Raw genomic sequence first — 24,232 nt, forward strand, 5'->3', positions numbered from 1 at the left:
ACCCTTAAGGCTAAGAGCCAACAGTGTTATTTGCACAAGCCTGTCAATTACAAGTGCTGGGAAGATCGATGGATGGATCAAGCCTTCTGGGAGGAGAAGAAGGGGCCTGAGCCTGACCCCACCTTGTGATGAGAGGGGATGGAAGGAAGAACTCATCAAATTTAATACCCAGCATGGAGTATGGGGAAAGGTTAAGAGAGGCTAGCAGCTGCAGCCTGTTCCAGGCCTCCCGTGGCCACCAGCGCCTGCAGAGCAAGGGTCAATAGTGTTCGCTGCACTGATTTCAGATGCTTAAAGACAAAGAAACTCCAGATACAGAGAGGGAAGCAGAGGTCACTTCGCGCCATGATGAAATCAATCACTCTTTCTCCTTGCCTAGGTTAAGTCCATGGCCAAAGCCATCAGGATGGTTGAAGCGACAGAAGAATAGGATGAAGCCAGGGGCCATGAAGGCCACCAATGTCTGCCTGCATTGCAGGCAAGAGCACAGTGCACTCAGGAAGAAAGAAAGGACTCCACGGGCCTGGGGCACCCGGGCTGCAGCCAATCCCTCCCTGTCCCTATCCGGGTCCTTCCCTAGGCCTCACTGTACCCGCCCCCACCACCCACAGACTAGTTCTGCCCAGGCTCATACCCACCTGGCTGCCCCCCTGGCCCATGCACGGCTGGTCTTGACTGCTACTGGTGGGGCTGTCACCACCAGACATCTGACCTTGGTCACCAGGAGCACAGGCTCAGGGAGAGAAGAGGGGGAACAGTTCCGATCAAACCCCCTTTACCTTTATGCAGCACTTCGTACCTTTCTGTCCTATCTCCACTCACATGATCTGAATTGAGCCTCACAGCCCTTTGTGGGGAGGCAGAAACTGAGGCTCCCAGGGATGAAACCTACCATCACACCACAGTCAACAGATGAGGCAGGAAGAGAACTTCTCGCTCTCTGTGCAGGGGGCTTCTCCTCTCCACCCCCGACCACCACCCATTCTACACTCAGAATCAGGAATTGGTCCCATGCATCTGCCTTTCTATCAAGCCCATTTTCCATTCCAGCCCTCAAAGCAGGCCCAGGCTGTCTCAGACCAGCCATCCCACACACCCTTCTGGCTTTAGAGAGTTGACCTGTTCGCCACCACTCTACAGACAAAATGCTGAAGGGCAGAAAACAGAAGGGAATCCAAGTCCAGGGGAAGATGGACTCAGGCCCTGGAACATTGCACTCCAGGGTTCCCATGGCGGCTTCTTCTGCTAGACACACATGTTGCTGGCATCAGCCATTCCTAGACCACTGGCAGGATTTCCACTATATTTGATAACACTTGTATTATTATTACTATTATTTATATTAAATAGGTCCATTTCAGCAGGGCACGGTGGCTCATGCCTGTAATCCCAGCAGTTTGAGAGGCTGAGGCAGGTGGATCGCCTGAGCTCAGGAGTTTGAGACCACCCTGGGCAACATGGTGAAACCCCCGTCTCTACTAAAATACAAAAAATCAGCTGGGCGTGGTGGCAGGTGCCTGTAGTCCCAGCTACTCTAGAGGCTGAGGCCCGAGAATTGTTTGAGCCCAAGTGGTGGAGGTTGTAGTGAGCCGAGATGGCGCCACTGTACTCCAGCTTGGGCTAACAGAGTGATACTCCTCCTCAAAAATAAATAAATAAATAAATAAATAAAATAGATTAATTCTTGTGACTTCATATGTTGAAAGTGATGTTTTATATCACTACCACAAATGGAAAAAAATCAGTACCACTGGCCATTAACCAGGAGAGAATCCCAAAAATAAATGAAACAAAAACAAAAACAACCTAAGTTCTAGCCAGGCAACTGTTCCCCACTCAGAGGACCTGAGCCGGAGGTCTGCTCTCTCTTAGTTACAAACGGAAGATTAGCAAGTGTTTAAAAGGTGTTAAAGGCAGACTAGCACCCACCTGAGACTTCCCCTCAAAGAAATCACAAAGATTCGCAGAGAACTGAAAAGGGAAGAACTTTCTCACTAGGTGACTCAATGTTATTTCATGCTGAACCACCTTATGTCATTTTCACGGGAAATTCATTCTGTGCAGCAGGCAACATCTTGTTACACTACATTATAGGAAGGGGGGACGAGAGGAACGGGGGACAACCCACCACAAGGGCAATCCATGCCAGCTTCTCAAAGTCCCCCCTGTTCCCTGCCTACCACCACCCCAGGTACGTTCAGCCTGTGGGCATATCCAGGGGCTGCTGGTCACGCCCAGGTGTCTCTGGCTCCACTGCCCGTGTCTTACAGGGTGCGGTATTAACCATTCCAAAACTCCTCTGGAAACTAGGATCCAGCAGGGTCACTGGAAGCTACTCCAAATCCTGATCCCGGCAACATCTCTGTGGGCAGTCAGCTTCCACACTCCCCTCCCCCCACTGCTGGAGGCTCTGCCATGCACCCTAGCAGAACAGGGAGGCTTTGTGCCAACGACCTGCCTGGTAGCTCCTTGGGGTCTGGTGGATGTCAGACCTGCAGCTGGGGTTGCAGCCCAGAAAGCTTCCCCAGAACCTCCTTTGCCTACCCCAAACCCCACACCTCCCACTACACAGGTCGTCCAAAATGTCTCTGAAATAGCTAGAGAAAACTATTTTCAACATCCAGGAGCAAACGAAAGAACAAACGCCAGAAAGGCGAAGAGGCAAAGTCACCCCATGGCGGTGGGGAGAGGGAGTGGGTGGGGAGCGAGCAACCTCCAAACTTGCTCCTCGCCTGCTGGCACCGAGTGCAGAGCAAGCGGATCTCGGCCAGGCAGGCACCTCGCAGGCTCAACCAAGTTGCAGAGAAGCAAATGGCAACACCAGTGCATGGAGCCGCCCGGGCTGGATCAATGGCATCCGCGGCTGCAGGCTTGGGGAAAGGGGTCGCGGTCTGCAAAGGCAGGGTCTGGGGGCGACGGACTTGGGGTCCCTCCGTCAGGGATCCACCCCGATGCGCTCTCCCAGCGGCCCTCCGATTCCGCCAAGGTCCTGCCCAGGCTCCTCGCACCAGCCAGGGTCCGGGGCGAAGCTCCGAACTCGCTTCGCGCGACGGTACCTAGAGAGGAGGCTTTTTCCCAACCAACACGGAACCAAACACCCATCGGAAAAGTCCACCCCAAAGAAAACTGGAATGTAGCAGGAGAGCAGAGGGAAGGGGCCGGCGCTGCAGGGGTTTACCTTTTCTCTTTATTCTGCCTCCGGGATTTGTGCAGGAGTCCGATGAGCACCACGGCGGCGCGGATCCCCGCCTTTCGGCAATGCCTCCTCCCCGCGGGCTGGGACATGGCGAGGCCGCCCGCGGTGCCCGACCTCGCCCGCCCGCGTCCCCGCAGCCCCGGCTCCGCGCGCTCCGCACCCGGCCCCTGAGCCCGCGCCCCGGCCCCCGGCCTCCGCCTCGCATGGGCCCCGCCCCGCCTAGGTGCGCCCCGGGGGTCAGGTGACCGCGCGCTCTCCCCTCCCTCCCGGCGACCTTCAGCGTCTCCTCGGGGCCCGCGGGGCAGCCGCCGTCCGCTCCCCCGGCGCGGGCATTTCCGAGGCTCGCTCGGGGCGCGGCCCGGGCCGGCGGCTCCCGGCTCCCGCTCAGACGCGCCGCCCGCGCCGGGACCCGCCCCGGCCCCGCCTCCCGCGCCCCGGCCTCGGCCGACCGGATGGTGGAGGACGCGGGGCACAGGGAGCGGGCGAAGCGCAGGAGGAGGCGGACAGCGCTCCCGGGACCCCCCGACCGGCTCCCAGGCGCCCTCCCCGGCCCCAGCCCTGCCTCCCCTCGCCCGCTCCTTCTGGTCCCCGCCCGCACTCCCGCCGGCGGCCCCGAGCTCCCTCCCCAGGCAGAGGCGGCTGCCGCCCTCCCCGGCCCGGCCCCGGATACTTCCCCGATGCTGTCACTGCCTTTAAAACAGAGGGAGAGAAAACAGGCACCAAGAGAAAACGCGCGTCCTCCTCCGTCCAAACGAAACTGCCCGCGCGCGGTCCCCGTCCCCTCCCGGCCGCCCCGCGCTTACAGGGGGCACCTGAGCCCGGCGCCCGCCCCGGCTCGCAGCTCCCGGGCCCGGGTCCCCGAGTGGGAGCGTGTGGATGGGAGGAATGAGGCGGAATTCTGCCCCCGCCTCCCCCAGAGTCGGCGCAAGGATCGCGGAGCGGGGATGTAGGGTGGGCTGGGGTCGGCTCCCCGCGAACACTGGCTCTCCCGGCCCTGGGAGTTTGACTCCACATGGGGTCAATAAACAACTTCACCGCGACCCCGCTTCCTCCTGGCGGGCCGGGCGCCCTCCATTCCGCCCTCCCCGCGCCCACCCGGGCCTGGCTGCTGCGCACTCGCCGCGTGGTCCCTCCCGCCCCTGCCAGCCGCGCGCGAGCCTCATCTCCTTCGGAAACGAAGGGCGGAAGGTCGGAAGGTCGGAAGGTCGCGCCGGCTCCTGGGGAAAGGGCCGTGGCCTGGTCCCTACCATCCGCGCGGGGCCTCGCTCACAATCCCCCTCATCCACTTCCAGGTGCTGTCCAGCCTCCCAGCCCCCTCCCGCCCCACCCCTCCGAAGCATCACTCACAGCTTTGCCCTCTAGGGAAAAGGAAGCAGGCAAGGGGCTGGAAGGAATTAGAACAAGCCAATTAGTCCATCTTTGGGGCCAAAGAGGTTCCCCCTGAGGCAATCTGCCTCGGTTTTTTTGTTTGTTTTTAATAGTCTGGTGTTTAAGCAAACACAGAAAATCCAGGCAGGGAGGGGACCATGCTGGGTGGAGAGGGGAGAGGCACTGCAAACGAATTCGAGGGCCTGAGGCTTCAGCCCTGCCTCTCGAATGCCCACAGCTTCCTGCTGGCACTGGAGTTGGGGTGGAGGGGAGGGAGCCCCAGGGTGGGTCTTAAACGCACCTGGTCTATTTATGAAGCAGCCGTTACCATTGGCCTTGTCCCCCCCACCCCCACCCCCTCTCTGCCGGGGTTGTGGGGGATCAGAGATATAGATAGCCATGGACATCTTTTTGTAGCTAGAGATTTGAATGACCCGGGCCCCACTCCTGGGATTGGCAGTTAGGCAGGCTGCAAGTACTATGCCAGTAGTGACTTAAGAATTGGTCTGGAAAAAGAATAAAATGAGTGTCCTTGGTAGAGAAAAGGGAAGAGCTCCCAGCAGCATGCAGCCAGAGCTTCTCTTCCCCTCTCCCCCGCCGCGCTGTAGCACACAGCACCTGAGGACCCACAGGTTAGCTGATGGACCGCTTCAGCTAGATGGCAGGGAAGGTGATGAGGGCGCTGGCTTAGGTCTCTCCTAGAGTTGGGTGTATTTTATCCACACACAGAAGGCTGCACCTCAACAAAAGGCCTGACCCTCCTTCCCAGCCTGACCCTCCTTCCCAGCAGGTGAGAGTGTGGGAGCTAGTTCAGGTCAAGTGCACAGTGGGTAACAGGGTGGCTCACACCTGTAATCCCAGCACTTTGGAAGGCCGAGGCAGGTGGATCAATTGAGTTGAGACCAGGAGTTCTAGACCAGCCTGGGCAACATAGTGAGACCCCATCTCTCCAAACAACAACAGGGAATTGGGATGATGAAGGCACAAAATCGACCAAGCAGGTTCCATTATTCATTCTCTTATTCTGGGGTTCCCAGCCCTCTAAGTCCTTCTACAACCCCAGTGTGGCTGCAAACACAAGGCTGTCCCCCAAAAAACCATAACCTCTCAGACCCTGACTCCTGAGTCTCTAAGAGGTAGAATTTTCCTGGCTGTGAGAGGTCCCATCCTTCTGCCCCTGCTACAAGCTCACCACCTTTGGTGCATAGACAGCAATTCCCCCTTAACTCCCACTCCAGCCCCCACAGCCCGTCACACCCAAGCCCTACAGAGGGAACCCCAAAGCACAAGAAAACCCATCAATAGCAGAGACTAGAACAACCATCAGTGCTAGGCTTACCCATTCCACCAGCGTTTATTAAACATGTACAGTATGTCCAGCTTTATGCAAGAGACTAGGGCAAGAAAGAAAAATGGAAGACCACCCCTGCCCGAAACAAACAGGGTTAACACACAGCAAACCACAAAACAAGACCATTTCCAGCCAGTGTGTGCAGTTAGCCCAGCCAAAGCTTCCCACAATTGGGCCACACGCCACCTCCTTCATAATTCTTTGTCTTAATGTCATGCTGCTCTGCTGTTTATAATTTTGCTTTAATTACATCAACTTACTTTTTACTTTTTTTTTTTTTTTGAGACGTTGTTTTGCTCGTCGCCCAGGCTGGAGTGCAATGGCGCGGTCTCGGCTCACTGCAACCTCCACCTCCTGGGTTCAAGCAATTCTCCTGCCTCAGCCTCCTGAGTAGCTGGGATTACCGGCATGCGCCACCATGCCGGGCTAATTTCGTATTTTTAGTAGAGATGGGGCTTCACCATGTTGGCCAGGCTGATCTCGAACCTGACCTCAGGTGATCCGCCCGCCTCAGCCTCCCAAGTTCTGGGATTACAGGTGTGAGCCACTGCGCCTAGCCTTTACTTAATTTTTTTTTTTTTTTTTTGAGGCGGAGTCTTGCTCCCTCCCTCAGGCTGGAGTGCAGTGGCGAGATCTCTGCTCACTGCAACCTCCGCCTCCCAGGTTCATGCCATTCTCCTGCCTCAGCCTCCCGAGTAGCTGGGACTACAGGCGCCCGCCACCACGCCCGGCTAATTTTTTGTATTTTTAGTAGAGACGGGGTTTCACCGTGTTAGCCAGGAGGGTCTCGATATCCTGACCTCATGATCCGCCCATCTCGGCCTCCCAAAGTGCTGGGATTACAGGCGTGAGCCGCCGCGCCCGGCCGCCTTTACTTAATTTTAAAAGAAAACGTTATTGCAACCCTAAATGAAAATCCATTATCACTTGCCCTTCCTACCATGAAAACAAACATAAATTTATTAAGTTCTGCCTCAATACTGTTGCCTGACAAAGGCTCTAAGCTTGAAGTACCTTCCTTAAAAAAGCAGGCGGGCCGGGCGCGGTGGCTCACGCCTGTAATCCCAACACTTTGGGAGGCCGAGGCAGGCGGATCATGAGGTCAGGAGATCGAGACCCTCCTGGCTAACACGGTGAAACCCCATCTCTACTAAAAATACAAAAAATTAGCCGGGCGTGGTGGCGGGCACCTGTAGTCCCAGCTACTCAGAGAGGCTGAGGCAGGAGAATGGCGTGAACCCGGGAGGCAGAGCTTGCAGTGAGCCGAGATCGTGCCACTGCACTCCAGCCTGGGCGACAGAACGAGACTCCGTCTCAAAAAAAAAAAAAAAAAAAAAAGCAGGCGGTGTTAGGTGTTAGTGACACACCTGCGCCAAACTAAGGCACTGTCCTTGAAGAAATCACGGTTCGAAAGAGAACGGACAGGGAAGAATTTTCACATTACTGTTCTCCAAGACCACATTCATGAGGCACTGTGGGGTGGGCTGAGAAAGCTGGATACATGCAGTCCACAGGAAATGAGGACGGCGGAAGTCTCTGACGGCAGAGAAGGAGTTTTCCAACAGGTCCCACCTCACCCAACTTATGCCCCACGGCGTCCCAGCTCGCAGGACCTCCATGGCCTGTTCCAGCCTCCAAAGCTCACAGTCCCAGAGAACAAAGTGCCAAGCAGCTGCCAGCCCAGGTCTCTCTTCCAGTCCAGGGGAACTCCAAAGGCTGAGGGGGCCTGGGTGGGAATCAGGCCTGGGGCGGGAGACAGCGAAGTTAATCATGAACAGAGCGCAGACAGCTGCACAGCCCTTCCTGAGGGGCCAGTGGGTTGAGGCAGACAGACACGCATGCCTGGCCCTGAAGAAAAGGGCCTTCTGTGCCTGCCTTCTGTGCCTGGGAACTGGCTCCAGGAGACATATCCATGAGAAAGCAGGAATCAGCCCCAATCCCCGTGCCCCAGTCAGCCAGCCTGCAGCAGACACCACCTCCTCGCCCCGCCCAGCCTCCAACTCCCAGCGCCCCACTGCTGGGCAGAATGACTGCCACCGTTCTGGGCTGGGATTGGGGGTGGGTGGGGGCAAGGGGGGCAATGGAGCAAGGAGGGTGGGGCCTTTGATGAAAACCAGGTGTCTTCAAACGCCTTGCCCCTCCCCTCCACGGGCAGCGTCCCAGCTATTCCATGGACCACACAACCTTTGGAACAACGCAAGGGTTCTAAACAGAGCCTCGGACAGGACGGTCCAGCACCCCCGCTCTCTTCTGCCTTTGAGGGTATACACGTACACACACCTGCTCTGGGATATCACTCGGAAGCCCCCTCGCACACAGCTGAACGCTCACACCTGTGCTGCTAGGAAACCTCCACTCTTGGCAGGTACATCAGCGCCCCCTGCTGAGCCACAGCACAGTTGCGTCTCTGGGATGCCCCCTTAGGAGGAAGACAGAGGAGGGGGAAGAGGGAGGCAGGAAGGCGTGGGGGGAAGGGAAAGATTGAAGTCATCTGAGGTCGGGAAGCAGTTTCTATTTTTTGAAAAGTGAGAGCTGCGCCGGGTGCGGTGGCTCACGCCTGTAATCCCAACACTTTGGGAGGCCGTGGCAGGCGAATCACTTGAGGCCAGGAGTTCGAGACCAGCCTGGCCAACATGGTGAAACCCCGTCTCTACTAAAAATACAAAAATCATCCAGGCGTGGTGGCGGGCGCTTGGAATACCAGTTACTCGGGAGGCTGAGGCAGGAGAATTGCTTGAGCCCAGAGGCGGAGGTTGTAGTGAGCTGAGATCGTGCCACTGCACTCCAGCCTGGGCAACAGAGCAAGACTCCATCTCATAAATAAATAATTTTTTAAAAAAAAGAAGGAAAAGAGAGAGATGGAGGAAAACTCTCTGCCAACATACTGACTCTCCTCCCAGCTTCTAAAATCCCCTCCCAGAGCCCATGACCAGCCCCCAAGAGGTCCATCCCACCACAATAGGGTCCTTCCGTGATAAACGCAGGCCAGGACTGGGAGGCCTCAAAGACAAGCCTGGGAAACCTCAGCTCAGCCCCTTTCCTGGGGCCACAGACGTCATATTAAGCAGAGGCTCTAAACTGGCTCAGGTTTTGGAAATGGATCTCCGTGACTTGTGTGGCATTTCCAAGCTCCAAGGAAAGGAATCCACGCCGAGGAAACCCACAGATCCCACTCAGTGGTGGGCACCCTGCGCTCTGGTACCCAGAGCCATGAAGGTGGAGCCTGCAGTACGTGATGTCAATCAGAACCCTGCCGACTTCCTGTTCAGGGATTATGGAGAGTGGGTAGAGGGAGGAAGAAAGAAGTTCTTCATATATCGCTTGGGTTACTGAAGTTATTTAAAATACTTCCTTTTCTGAAGTTCACTTATGGATTTTTGAATTTTTGCTAAGCTGCATGACTATAATAATTTTTCCCACATGAAAAAATTCAAAAGGATCCTTCTGTGTGTGAAATTTCTGATGAACAGGAAGAGGTGTTATTTTGCATAGAGGCTGCCCAGGAGTCAGTCCAGAGAATCAGGAGCTGATGAGGCTGAGGGCTGGGTGGCCTACAGCACAGTCCCTCTCCAACCCAAGGTTCCCCAGCCCCCGCCTCGCTGATTACCAAACCTCCCCAGCGGCTGCTACTCGTGAAGCCACTTCCAACTCTAGGGTTTCTGGGGCTGAGTGGAAAAGCCGGGAGGGAAGCTGTCTTTCCATAATATTAGCAACATTGCTTAGCAACATCTTTCAAAGCGAGAACCAGCAGACTCTCCAAAACTCTATTCTATTTGGCTCTACAGAGAACAGAGTGGTTTCTTATACATGTATTATTTATATACTATTTTATATATCCAGTAACGCCTTCTGTGCCTGGCTTCTCTGGGAGATGACGAATTACAACTATGTCAGATTTCCAGGTGACTAGGGCTTTGGGTAGCAAAACTTTTTGTTTGTTTCCTTGCTTGCTAGCTCGCTGTTAGTGACCGTAATGACCCTAGCTAGAGATTTCTCTCAAACACCTCAACATGCTGTTGTCCTTTAACGACAGGTTTGACGCCGGGCGTGGTGGCTCACACCTGTAATCCCAGCACTTTGGGAGGCTGAGGCGGGTGGATCACGAGGTCAGGAGTTCAAGACCAGTCTGGCCAACATGGTGAAACCCCGTCTCTACTCAAAATACAAAAATTAGCCAGGCAAAGTCGTGGGCGCCTGTAATCCCAGCTACTTAGGAAGCTGAGGCAGGAGAATGGCTTGAACCGGGGAGGCGGAAGTTGCTGTGAGCCGAGATCACGCCACTGCACTCCAGCCTGGGCGACAGAGCAAGACTCCATCTCAAAAATAAATAGATAAAAATAAAGACAGGTTTGATGGAACCTTTTTGTGGTGGCTCAAATCCATTATTATCAATACCAACTACTATTGTGAGCTAAAATGCAGTTAGGAATTGACAGGCCATAGAGGGGAGACGCCCACTTGTCCCTACGATTAACGGGCCCCAAACAGCTGTGGTGCAAAGATACTACAGTGAGGGAATAAAAACACATATGCTGCAGTCAGACAAACCTGGGTTAGAATCCTACCCCCAGCTTTTACTATGTATGCGGCCTTGGACTAGGAATTCACCCCCTCTGTGCCTCAGTGTCTTCATCTGTAAAATGGGAATAACAATAGTGCCAACCTATTAGCTACTGCAAGGATTCATGCATGCTCTACGCAAAGACTTGTATGAAAATGTTCATCGCCATTTTATTCAAAATAGCCAAAGTACGCCGGGCGCAGTGGCTCATGCCTGTAATCCCAGCTACTCGGGAGGCTGAGGCAGGAGAATCACTTGAACCTGGGAGGCAGAGGTTGCAGTGAGCCAAGATCACGCTGCTGCACTCCAGCCTGGGTGACAGAGTGAGATTCCATCTCAAAAACAAAACAAAACAAATAGCCAAAGTCTGAAAGCAGCCCAAGTGTCCACCAACAAGCTGTGGTGCATCCCCGCGGTGGAATACAACCGAACAATAAAGAGGAACAAAACATGGACACATGCAACAACAAGGAAGCACCTCAAAAACAAGATCGAAGTGAAAGAAGCCACATACCAAAAAATGCTTAAAGTGCTTACAACAGGATTCCATTGATGAGAACTTTTTTTTTTTTTTGAGACGGAGTCTCGCACTGTTGCCCAGGCTGGAGTGCAGTGGCGCAATGTCGGCTCACTACAACCTCCGCCTCCCAGGTTCAAGCGATTCTCCAGTCTCAGCCTCCCGAGTAGCTGGGATTACAGGCTCCCGATAACACGCCCGACTAATTTTTTGTATTTTTAGTAGAGACTCGGTTTCACCATGTTGGTCCAGCTGCTCTCAAATTCCTGACCTCGGAATTCACCCGCCTCGGCCTCCGAAAGTGCTGGAATTACAGGCGTGAGCCACCACACCCGACTGATAAGAAATTTTATTTTATTTTATTATTATTTTTGTTTTTGAGACGGAGCCTCACTCTGTCACCCAGGCTAGAGTGGCAGTGGTGTGATGTCAGCTCACCAAAACCTCCGCCTCCAGGGTTCAAGCGATTCTCCTGCCTCGCCCTCCGGAATAGCTGGGATTACAGGCACCCATCACCACGCCCAGCTAATTTTTGCATTTTGAGTAGAGATGGGGTTTCATCATGTTGGTCAGGCTGGTCTTGAACTCCTGACCTCATGATCCTCCCACCTTGGCCTCTCACAAAGTGCTGGGATTACAGGCGTGAGCCGCCGCACCCAGCTGATAAGTTGTTTTAAAACAATCTAAGATACAAAAACATTAGAACAATGGCTGCCTCTGGATGTGGGAGATTTTTCTGGACAGACAGAAATGTTCTATATCAAGATGGAAGAAGGATCCATCTGTCCAAAATGTATAATGAAGATTTGTGCATTTACATGGCTGTAATCCCAGCACTTTGGGAGGCCAAGCAGGTGGATCACTTGAGGTCAGGAGTTCGAGACCAGTCTGGCCAATATGGTAAAACCCCGTCTCTAGCAAAAATACAAAAATTAGCTGGGCATGGTGGTGGGCGCCTGTAATCCCAGCTACTCTGGACACTGAGGCAGGAGAATCACTTGAACCCGGGAGGCGGAGGTTGCAGTCAGCTGAGATCATGCAACTGCACTCCAGCATGGGCAACAGAGCGAGACTCCGTCTCAAAACAAAAAGCAAAAAAAAAAAAAGACTGAGGCACTGCTGGGTGCCTCTGGGCTAGAACTTACGTAGTCAGTGCCATACATGTGCAGGGATGGGGGTACCAGGCACAGTGTGCAGGCCGGGACCAGATGAGGCGGGGACACTGACTTCTTTCATTCAACCTCCTGGGGACCACCCTGTGGACTGCGGAAACTGCCAGGGGTTGGTTGCCAGCTCACACGCCTGGCTAACTAGAAAATGTATAGGTTGGGGACCCTTTTAACCGACTCCTAATAAATTCTTATTTATTTCCCTGTTGTCTGAATTCATCTCTTTCTCCTCTATCAGTCCCTGAAGAGATCTCTGGGTTGGGTCCAGGGGAAAATGCCCCTCTTGGTGGGTGTAATCAAAGCCTTTCCGGCTTGGCTTAGCGGACAACAGTTTCCCTCGTGACAGAAGGAAGGACAACAGTTTCCTTCTGGACTCTGAGTCACTGATGTGTTAATGATCCTTCCCACCCCGACATTAAGTCCTTTTAGCCTAAAAGGTAAACAAAGCTCATCTTCCTTCGGTGTTGACACAGACTCCCAGAGCTTCGCCCAGCCGGGAGCCGAGCTCCCAACCTCCTGCTGAGCAACCGCAGGTCTGCACTGTGCAAGCTTTCCACCAGGCCTGCTTTCTGGGGCTTTCCCACCCCCTTTCCATAAGGAAAATCCTTCCAGCTGTCTAGCCCCCATCACTCCTGTTGTAATCAAAGCTCTTTGGTGTAAGCAACTCCCTCTCTACTCTCAGGGGAAAAAAATTCAGTTCCCACTCTCTGAACCCTCCAAGTCCCAAAGCAGCTTCAGAAACCGCGCTGGCCGGCCGGGCACGGTGGCTCATGCCTGTAATCCCAGCACTTTGGGAGGCCGAGGCGGGCAGATCACAAGGTCAGGAGATCGCGACCATCCTGGTTAAAATGGTGAAACCCCGTCTCTACTAAAAATACAAAATATTAGCCGGGCATGGTGATGGGCACCTGTAGTCCCAGCTACTCTGGAGGCTGAAGCAGGAGAAAGGCGTGAACCCGGGAGGCGGAGCTTGCAGTGAGCCGAGATCGAGCCACTGCACTCCAGCCTGGGCGACAGAGCGAGACTCCGTCTCAAAAAATAAATAAATAAAAATTTTAAAAAACCGCACTGGCCATCTTCCTTTTACCCAAGGCTCCAATCTCTTTGCTTCTGTCCATTTCCTCCACCCTCGCCCCCAACCCCTCGCTCACTGTACCCACAAGGCAGAATCAGGGGCTCTGTGGGTCACAAATGGTGGGTCACAAATGATGGATCACAGCTGATAACTAAAGGACTTAAGTGTGCCAATCACGTCCTCCTTTTGAATACACTGGATCAGTTTCAAGGTTCTGGTGAGTTGGGCTGAAAGCATCTGTGCCATGAACGCCGTCCATCTCACCTTATATGGCAAGGGACACAGGGGGAAAGATGTTCCAAGGCTGTACCCAGGCAAGGCCAGTAGTGACCTTTACGTGGCCTCATGTCAGTAATAAGAAGTACACTCAGCATGACTCTGGGAAGGCGAAGCGCTTGCCTTTCTTGGAGAACCTGGACGGAAACCATCTCAGCCCCACCCCGCCCCACCCTGCAAGGTGGCGGGAGGCAGGAGACTTTATTAATGGTGCGACGTAACTGAACCACCAAATGGGGAAATTAGGCCGGGCATGGTGGGTGGATCCCAGCACTTTGGGAGGCCGAGGTGGGTGGATCGCTTGAGGTCAGGAGTTCGAGACCAGCCTGGCTAACATGGTGAAACCCCATCTCTACTAAAAATACAAAAAAGTAGCCAGTCATGGTGGCACGCACCTGTAATCCCAGCTACTCGAGGCTGAGGCAGGAAAATAGCTTGAACCCAGGAGGTGGAGGTTGCAGTGAGCCGAGATCGCGCCACTGCACTCCAGCCTGGGCGACAGAGCAAGACTCTGTCTTAAAAAAAAAAAAAAAAGGTGAAATTAACCGAGCTGTTTCTCCACCATAAAACTTTCCCAAAAGAATGTTGCCTCCCAGAGAGGGCTTCCTTGACCACTCACTGCAGAGCACACCCTTAGTGATTCTACACCTGGTCTCTGGCCCATTTTCTTCATGATTATTATTCCAGGTTGAGGTTTTGGGTTTTTGTTGTTGCTGATTTGTCTCTGTGCTTGTTTTTTCGTCTATTTGCCCCACCCTCCCGCCCCCCCGTGGAATGTATACTCCATGGAGGCAGACACCGTGCACACCTTAATCACCGCCCCACCCCACACTCAGGATGGCGTCTGCTCTACGCTAGCCCTCAATAAATACCATGGAAAGAAAAGAAGGGGAAAGAAGGAAGGGAGGAAGAGAGAGAAAAGAAGGATTCTACGTTCTGGAGCCTCAGCTTCCTCTGCCCCAGAAAAGCTTTCCCAGGCTTTTGACTTGACAGAATTGGATTGGCTGGAGGGGAGGGGAGGGGAGGGCGGGGCAGCGAGGTCTCAGGATGAAGACCCACCCTCAGCCCCGACACTGGAGGCATAAACTCAGATGGGCATCTAAAGGATGCTCACATCCAGAGCCTCACACCACCAGCCTGCCAAGTAAAGATGTCAAAGCAGAAGCTCGACTCAAAGGTCTCTCTTAGGGCACCCACAGCTTTTAGACAACTCTAGGGAGGGGAGGGCTCCAAAAATACTGTATTTCATGCCATCCCTAGAGGGTAGGACAAAGTCTCATTTTTATTTATTTATATTGAGACATGGTCTCACTCTGTCACCCAGGCTGGAGTGCAGTGGCACGATCATGGCTCACTGCAGCCTCGACCTCCTGGGCTCAAGCAATCCTCCTGCTTTAAGCCTCTGGAATAGCTGGGACCAGAGGCACGTGCCACCACACCAGCTAATTTTTTTTTTTTTTTTTTTTGGACAGAGAGGGTCTCACTTTGTTACCCAGGTTGGTCTTGAACTCCTGGCCTCAAGCGATCTTTCTCAGCCTCCCAAAGCACTAGAATTACAGGTGTGAACCACTGCGTTTATTTATTTTATTTATTTATATTTGAGATGGAGTTTCACTCTCGTTGCCCAGGCTGGAGTGCAGTGGTGTAATCTTGGCTCACTGCAACCTCTGCCTCTCAGGTTCGAATGATTCTCCTGCCTCAGCCTCCTGAGTAGCTGGGATTATAGGCGCCCGCCACCATGCCCGGCTAATTTTTGTATTTTTAGTAGAGACGGGGTTTCACCATGTTGGCCAGGCTGGTCTCGAACTCCTGACCTCAGGTGACCTGCCTGCCTCGCCCTCCCAAAGTGCTGGGATTACAGGCATGAGCCACCACACACCTGGCTAGCCCATATTTTTAAAAGACTTTTTAGAAAAATAAAGGAATGTAACTTGTTTCACATCCAAGGGTGGGAGGTCAAATATTCACCTATTACCCAAGCCTGGGCCCTGACCAGCTGGTGACCTGGACAGGTCTCTTCCCCTGAGTGATGAGAATGACAAGGGCCCCAATACTCCCCCAGGTTGTGGAGGAAACTAGATAACATGGGCGGAAGGACCTGATACCTAGCACCGCCTTTCAGACCCCGAGCTCTAGAGAGGGTTGAGGCTTGCACTCCACAGGGCCGGCTGCACAGGCAGCTGCCACAGCCTCCCTGACCCAGGCCTCCTCACCTGCCTGCCAGAAACTGCTGGGAATGCTGTGGGGTCAGGAGGAGCCGGAGAGAAGGGAGGGAGGAAAAGCCGAGGCCCCAGAGAGTCATCATGCCCATCCCTGGGGTAGCCATGGCCCCTCTGGGCTGTGTCTGAGACTTCCCAGAGGCCACATCAGTCACTTCCTGTTCCTTGTCTTAAGGGGATTTGGGGAACAGGCCAGGAGGCGACACTGAGCCCCAGCCATTTTCCCAGTCCATACTCTCAACATCTTCCTGCCTTCAGCATTTCTCTGACATCTACCTTTCTAGGGTGGCTTTCCTGCTTTTTAAAATGTCCCCATATCTCTTGTAACTTTTCTCTACTTAATATTTTTATTTAAATGGACTTAATTTTTGAATTAAATATTGTAAAGACTTCATGTTTTTTATTGTTTGTTTGTTTGTTTTTGAGGCACAGTTTAGCTCTTCTTACCCAGGCTGGAGTGCAGTGGTGCAATCTCAGCTCACTGCAACCTCTGTCTCCCAGGTTCAAGCGATTCTCCTGCCTCAGCTTCCCAAGCAGCTGGGATTACAGGCGTGAGCCACCACACCGGTCTTTTTATTTGTTTAAACAGGGTCTCGCCCTGTCACCCAGGCTGGAGTGCAGTGGTACAATCTCGGCTCACTGTAGCCTCCACCTCCCGGGCTCAAGCAATCCTCCTACCTCAGCCTCCTGAGTAACTGGGACTACAGGCCCAGGCCACCACACCCGGCTAATTTTTGTATTTTTTGTAGAGACAGGGTGTCACCATATTGGCCAGGCTGGTCTCGAACTCCTGGCCTCAAGCGATCCACTCACTTCAGCCTCCCAAAGTGCTGGGATTACAGGCATGAGCCATGGTGTCCAACCAAGACTTTATGTTCACATCATAAATGGATATAATCAATTCTCATAAATAGAAGGTAAAGTAAATATAAGCCAGACATGATGGCTCATGCCTGTAGTCCCAGCTACTCAGGAGGCTAAGGCAGGAGGATCAAGTTGAGCTGAGGAGTTTGAGCCCAGCCTGGGAAACACAGCAAAAAAAGAAAAGAAAGAAAATATAATGCCCTACTCCTTAGATATGAACAGTATAGTACGGATGGAAGAAAATAAAGAATAACAGCCAGGTGCTGTGGCTCATGCCTGTAATCCCAACACTTTGGGAGGCCGAGGTAGGCAGATCACCTGAGGTCGGGAGTTTAAGACCAGCCTGACCAACATGGTAAAACCCCGTTTCTACTAAAAATACAAAAATATCTGGGTGTGGTGGCGCATGCCTGTAATCTCAGCTACTCCGGAGGCTGAGGCAGGAGAATCGCTTGAACCCAGGAGGCAGAGGTTGCAGTGAGCCGAGATCACACATTGCACTCCAGCCTGGGCAACAAGAGCAAAACTCTGTCTCAAAAAAAAAAAAAAAGAAAAGAAAAGAAAAATGGTTCTATACCTGGGTAGTCGTCCTCTCAAAAACCGACACCCAGTCTAATCATGAGAAAAATATCAGACAAATCTAAATTGAGTGACAAGCACGCCTCAAACCTGTCAAGGCTGCCAAAAACAAGCAAAGTCTGAGAAACAGTCACAGCCAAGAGGAGTCTAAGGAGCTGTGAAAACTAAATGTAATGTGGTTCCTGGAACAGAAAAGGACATTAGGGAAAAACTCTAAAATCTGAATAAACCATGCGTTTCAGTTATTAATGATAATACATCGGTCTAGGTTCATTAATTATTGCAAATGGACCATACTAATGTAAGTTGTAGGGAACTGAATTATAGAGCATATGGAGACTCTCCGCACTCTTAATTTTTCTGTGATTTTATTTATTTTTTATTCTTTTTTTTTTTTTTTTTAATTAAGACAGAGTCCCACTCTGTTGCCCAGGCTGGAGTGCAGTGGCGCGATCTCGGCTCACTGGTTCACTCAACCTCTGCCTCCTGGGTTCAAGGGATTCTCTTGTCTCAGCCTCCCGAGCAGCTGGGATTACAGGCATGCGCCACCACGTCCTGCTAATTTTTGTATTTTTAGTAGAGAGACGGGGTTTCACCATGTTGGCCAGGCTGGTCTCAAACTTCTGACCTCAAGTGATCCACCTGCCTTGGCCTCCCAAAGTGTTGGGATTACAGGCCTGAACCACCACACCTGGCCTTTTCTATAATGTTTAAACCTTAAAAAAATAAAGTCTACCAGAAAAAAGGTAAACATAATGAAAATTGAATAATGTTATTACTGTCTGGCTAAACACTGTTGCCTGCCCAAGGCCTGAGGCTTGAGACCCACTCTCTCTGTTAATAAGGAAGGTTAGCCAATGTTAGAAAGGTGTTAAAGACATATATTAGCCCCTAACTGAGACATTCTCCTTGAGGTGGTGAGCTGCACAGAAAGAGAACTGCAAAGGGAATAAACAACTTTCTCTCCGGGGGTCAGTGTCGGGGAATGGTGTGTCCCGCCCTCTTACCACCAAATGTCATCTCCCCCGGTTACAATTTGGGAATCACTGCGCCAATTCATCCACTTCCGCCCTCCTCCCTTCCTCATCTGGAGCTCGGAGAATGAGCAAAGGGCTCCCGCAGTCCCTCTGTGGGACAGTGTTCTGCCCCATGCTATGTTCATCTGTGGAAGAATCACCCCACACATCCGGAGGGGTCAACAACCTAGTACGGGTCACCATCCCAGTACAGGTCACCATCCCAGTACAGGTCACCGTCCCAACGTTCCAAAGAGCAAATCTAAGGACAGGCCCTGCTCACCCTGGAGCAGAAGAATCACCTTGCAGAGCAGCACACACCACCCCCTGGGTTCAGCGCGTCGCCAGCTGCCTGCACTTCCACAGCTGCCACTCCAATGGATCCTCTCAGTCCCATCAAGAAGGAACACGAGGCCAGGTGCCGTGGCTCACGCCTGTAATCCCAGCACTTTGGGAGGCCGAGGCAGGTGGATCACAAGGTCAGGAGTTCAAGACCAGCCTGACCAACATCATGAAACCTCACCTCTACTAAAAATACAAAAAATTAGCCAGACGCGGTGGTGGGCGCCTGTAATCCCAGTTACTCAGGAGGCTGAGGGAGAACTGCTTGAACCCGGGAGGCAGAGGTTGTAGTGAGCCGAGATCATGCCACTGCACTCCAGCCTGGGTGACAGGGTGAGACTCTGTCTCAAAAAAAAAGAAAAAAGAAAGAACACGAACATCATTCTCCTTTCCAGATGAGTAAACCGAGACCTAGAAAGGCTAATTCTTCTGTCCAGGATCACACAGCCACTAAGAAACAGGGCTGAGACCGGGTGTGGTGGCTCACCCCTGTAATCCCAGCACTTTGGGAGGCCGAGGCAGGCGGATCACGAGGTCAAGGGATCGAGACCATCCTGGCTAACACAGTGAAACCCCGTCTCAGCTAAAAATACAAAAAAATAACCGGACGTGGTGGCGGGCGCCTGTAGTCCCAGCTACTCAGGAGCTGAGGCAGGAGAATGGCGTGAACCCGGGAGGCGGAGCTTGCAGTGAGCCGAGATCACGCTACTGCACTCCAGCCTGGGCGACAGAGCGAGACTCCATCTCAAAAAAAAAAAAAAAAAGAAGAAGAAGCAGGGCTGAGACCCTGACACAGATGGTCCTGTGGACACTGACTTCCACAAAATCCAAAATGAAGAGGAATGGAACCCCAGGAAACCAGGAGCTGACTCGGCCAGAGACTCCCGATGCCCGTCACCAGACGAAGCGAATCTGCCTTTCTGCCTGCTCTGTGCCCAGACCCCTTCCTCTAGCTGACAGTGCCTTGATGCTCCCCTGGGGAGCACTCTAACGCCACTGTTGGTTTTTGTGGTTTATATGGGGCCGCCCCTTTCTCAGCCTACCCAGCCTGAGCTTTGGGGTAGGTACATGATGCAGGCTTGGCCAATTCAAATTCAAATTCATGCTTTTTTTTTTTTTTTCCAAAGATAGCGTCTTGCTCTGTGGCCCAGGCTGGAGTGCAGTGACGCAATCATAGCTTACTGCAGCCTCAACCTCCTGGGCGTAAGCAATCCTCCAGCCCCAGCATCCTGAGTGGCTAGGACTACAGACGTGCACCACCACGCTCAGTTAATTTTTTAATTTTTTGTAGTGACAGGGTCTCACTTTGTTGCCCACACTGGTCTGGAACTCCTGGCCTCAAGTGATCCTCCTGTCTCGGCCTCCCAAACGGCTGGGATGACAGGTGTGAGTCACCGTTACTGGCCTCAATTCATGTATTCTATTCACCAATCCACTATGATTGTTTCGGGAATGGGCACACACCTCGTCAGTCCAAACAGAGTGAACACCAAGTTTTTACAGGTATTATAGAAGGAAGCAGCTTAATCATACCCACTGAGGTTTCCAAAGCTCAGACTAGACCTGCTGGTGGCTGCCTTATAACATGTAGGGAGAGGTGCCTGTGAATGAAATGAATGCAGGAAGTAGAACCAAGAGATAGGGACAAATAGATGGTCTGATGATGCTGTCTCACCTGCCTGGATCTAGCTGGACCTGAAGCTAGTTTTTTGTTTGTTTGTTTGTTTTTTCGGAGACTGAGTCTCGCTCTATCACCCAGGCTGGAGTGCAGTGACATGATCTCGGCTCACTGCAACCTCCGCCTCCCAGGTCCAAGCGATTCTTGTACCTCAGCCTCTTGAGGAGCTGGGATTGCAGGTGCCCACCACCATGCCCAGCTAATTTTTGTGTTTTTAGAAGAGATGAAGTTTCACCATGTTGGCCAGGATGATCTCGAACTCCTGACCTCAGGTGATCCGCCTGCCTCGGCCTCTCCGAGTCCTAGGATTACAGGTGTGAGCCACTGCACCCAGCCAAAGCCGGGGTCCTCAAATTTCCCAAATACAAAAGTTTTCATGGACTTTGTTTTTCCTTTTGGTTTCTTTTCTTTCTTTTTTTTTTTTTTTCCTTAAGCCAGTTTGAGTGAGGTTTCTGTCACTAGTAACCTAGTTAGTGAATATAGTAGACCTCTACCCAACAGGCAAGGAAACACAGGAGGGAACAAAATAACAGCTTCAGGCAAGGGAGACGGCCACACCACTCATTCTCCCATAGAGAGCACCCCCCAAAGGGGACATGGGGACGTCTTCCCAGGAGAAGCCCCTGGACCTACCTCCTAACACCCAGATGCACCAACACACCCCGCCAGTGGCCGGCTGGGGGCGGTCTGCACACAGTCCTCTCGACCACACCCAAGGAGAAGGCAGGACTGAAACAAATCCTCCCCCCCCAAGATAAAACAGGAGTGTCTCCCTTCCTCTTCACTGTCAGCACACAAGCTATTCATTTCATCTTTCTTCAGTAAAATCAAGGACTATTCCAGGAAAATGTTGAAAAAAAAAAAAAAAAGGAAGCATTCAGACAAATCCAAAATGTGGGACATTCTACAAAACAACTTTGCCAGGTCTGCTGTTCTATATTTATTTAGAGCCAGGGTCACACTCTGTCACCCAGGCTGGAGTGCCGTGGTGCGATCATAGCTCACTGCAGCCTCAAACTCCTGGGCTCAAATGATCCTCCCATCTCAGCCTCCTGAATAGCTGGAAGTACAGTTCACCACACCCAGCTCTGTTCTGTATTTAAAGAGACAAAAGAGATGTGACAACCACGTACAATGAGTGACCATTAACAATAAGTTCATGATGGCTCACGCCTGTAATCCCAGCACTGTGGGAGGCTGAGGCAGGCAGATCACCTGAGGTCAGGAGTTCGAGACCATCCTGGCCAACATGGTGAAACCCCATTTCTACTAAAAATACAGAAAATTAACAGGGTGTGGTGGCACACACCTGTAATCCCAGCTACTCAGGAGGCTGAGGCAGGAGAATCGCTTGAACCCGTGAGGTGGAGTTTGCAGTGAACTGAGATCACGCCAATGCACTCCAGCCTGGGTGACAGAGCAAGACTCCATCTCAAAAAAATTAATTAATGGCAGAGTGCAGTGGCTCATGCCTGTAATTCCAGCACTTTGGGAGGCCAAGGCAGGCAGATCACAAGGTCAGGAGATGGAGACCATCCTGGCTAACACGGTGAATCCCTGTCTCTACTAAAAATACGGAAAAAAATTAGCCGAGCGTGGTGGTGGGCGCCTGTAGTCCCAGCTACTCGGGAGGCTGAGGCAGGAGAATGGCATGAATCTGGGAGGTGGAGTGTGCAGTGAGTAGAGATCATGCCACTGCACTCCAGCCTGGGCGACAGAGGGAGACTCCGTCTCAAAAATAATAATAATTAATTAATTTAATTTATTTTAATTTACATAAAGGTCAGGTGGATGGTGAAGGATTCAGTGGTACAGTGAATGGGGTAGGAACTGAGGCAGAGGCCCAGATGAGATGGTGCTTTCTTTTTTTTGAGACAGGGTCTCGCTCTGTCACCCAGGCTGGAGTACAGTGATGAGATCACAGCTCCCTACAGCCTCGACCTCGTGGGCTCAAACAGTCCTCCCACTTCAGCCTTCTGAGTAGCTGAGACTACAAGCACCTGCCACCATGCCCAGCTAATTTTTATATTTTTTGTAGAGATGGGGTTTTGCCACGTTGCCCAAGCTGGTCTTAAACTCCGGGGCTCGAGCCATCTGCCCACCCCAGCTTCCCGAAGTGCTGGGAGTACAGGGGTGAGACACCACCTCCACCAAGATGGTCTTTTCTCTCTTGAAGTTATTTCTCAGGAGGTGGGTGTAGGTGACAGAAACTGTCTCCAAGGTCAATCCTCTTCCCACCCAACTGCCAGACTCTAGGCCTCTCAAGGGACCCAGTTCTTAGAACTTGATCCTGGGTTTGAGATTGGCAGACAAAACCCCTGAACTAGCGCAAGGAGAATCGGCTGGCTCAGCTCCTTCAGCAAGGGAAATGCATTTGAGCTTTAAGCTGTGGCTTCCCCCAGGGGCCCTCAGGGCAGAACTTGCATCTTAAGAACTGGGATAGGATGAAAATTGAAAGCCAGCCTCTTAAGATGGGTCTGGGGAAGTCAGTGTGGTCAATCCCACAGCCAGCTCTCTAGCCACCTCTCTGGTCAGTAAAGCCCTCTGGAGGGCTTTTGAAAAGGAGAAGGTCAAGGTTATTCTCAGCAAAAGACCACGCTGCAAAGACACCAGGAGGGTGCAGGAACTTCAGAGGCCGAGAGTCCACCTGACTTACGGAGGACAGTGCTTCTCTGGGCGGAGGGTACAGCACGCAGGACACAGCCAGAGCAGCTCAGAGGGCTGGAAATCAGGGAATGCAACCACAGCAAGGAGACAGGATGCTTCACCCAACAGACAAGCGACATGTACACTCCTACTAGTGGCATAGAAATTGGCAGGCAATTTGCAGTATGATGAAATAAAAAGTCACCTGCCCTATCACCCAGCAATCTCAAGTCTAGAGAAACACTTTCATGTGTAGACAGTCAAGTATGAGGATGTCCACTGTGGCACTTTTCATAAGCGTAAAAACATATCAAGAACAGGCCAGGCAAGGTGGCTCACCCCTGTAATCCCAACACTTTGGGAGGCTGAGGCGGGTGGATCACCTGAGGTCAGGAGTTCAAGACCAACCTGGCCAACATGGTGACACCTCATCTCTACTAAAATACAAAAATCAGGCATGGTGGTGTGTGCCTGTAATCCCAGCTACCCGGGAGGCTGAGGCAGGAGAATCGCTTGAACCCAGGAAGCAGAGGTTGCAGTGAACCGAGATTGCACCACTGCACTCCAGCCTGGGTGACAGAGCAAGACTCCATCTAAAAAAAAAAAAAAAAAAAAAAATTATCAAGAACAACCATTTACAGGAGAAACAGATAAGCAGGGTGTGGTATATTTGTAAGCTGGACCCTAAACTGTGATTAGAAGGAATGAGCTAACTGTGTATGTATGGACATCGATGGTTACTTAAGGTGCATGTAAAAATACTGGTTTGTTTTTGTTTTTGTTTTTTTGAGACAGTCTTGCTCTGTGACCCAGGCTGGAGTGCAGTGGTGCGATCTCTCTCACTGCAACCTCTGCCTCCCAGGTTCCAGCAATTCTCCTGCCTCAGCCCCCCGAGTAGCTGGGACTACAGGCAAGCGCCATCACACCCAGCAACTTTTTGTATTTTTAGTAGAGATGGGGTTTCACCATGTTGGCCAGGCTGGACTCGAATTCCTGACCTCGAGCCATCGCCCGCTTCGGCTTCCCAAAGTGCTGGGATTACAGGAGTGAGTCAACGCACCTGGCCAGCCACTGCACCCAGCCCTGTTTAAATATCTAGAAAAATATGTACCAAACTCTGAACAGTGGCTACTCTGGGGAGGAGAGAAAGGGAATGTCACTGCTGGCCATAGGAGTTTTGAGACAGAGTCCTGTCTGTCAGGCTGGATACAATGCTCTCGGTGACTGCACCTCCACCTCCAGGTTCATCCCTTCTCCTCCGGGATGGTCTCGATCTCCTGACCTCGTGATCCGCCCGACTCGGCCTCCCAAAGTGCTGGGATTACAGGCATGAGCCACTGCGCCCAGCCGAGACTTTATCTTTAATGTTCTGATT

The 24,232-nt window shown here is 52.3% G+C and overlaps 1 protein-coding gene across 4 annotated transcripts in view; it reads right to left on the bottom strand.

Annotated features, from left to right (window-relative positions):
• Window positions 1-24,232, bottom strand: part of RAP1GAP2 (RAP1 GTPase activating protein 2) — a 261,713-nt gene that overhangs the window by 182,475 nt on the left and 55,006 nt on the right. The window contains exon 1 of one of the 4 annotated variants that reach the window (XM_032137935.2): window positions 3,179-3,510. The exons of the other annotated variants lie outside the window; for them this stretch is intronic. Within the exon in view, the coding sequence (XP_031993826.1) occupies window positions 3,179-3,285 (107 nt within the window). The 5' untranslated portion in view covers window positions 3,286-3,510. Of the gene's footprint in view, window positions 1-3,178; window positions 3,511-24,232 lie in introns of those variants that run through there. 4 annotated transcript variants of the gene reach the window in all.

Source organism: Hylobates moloch, unplaced genomic scaffold (assembly GCF_009828535.3).
Source record: "Hylobates moloch isolate HMO894 unplaced genomic scaffold, HMol_V3 SCAFFOLD_19, whole genome shotgun sequence".
In the NCBI taxonomy this organism is placed as follows: domain Eukaryota; kingdom Metazoa; phylum Chordata; class Mammalia; order Primates; family Hylobatidae; genus Hylobates; species Hylobates moloch.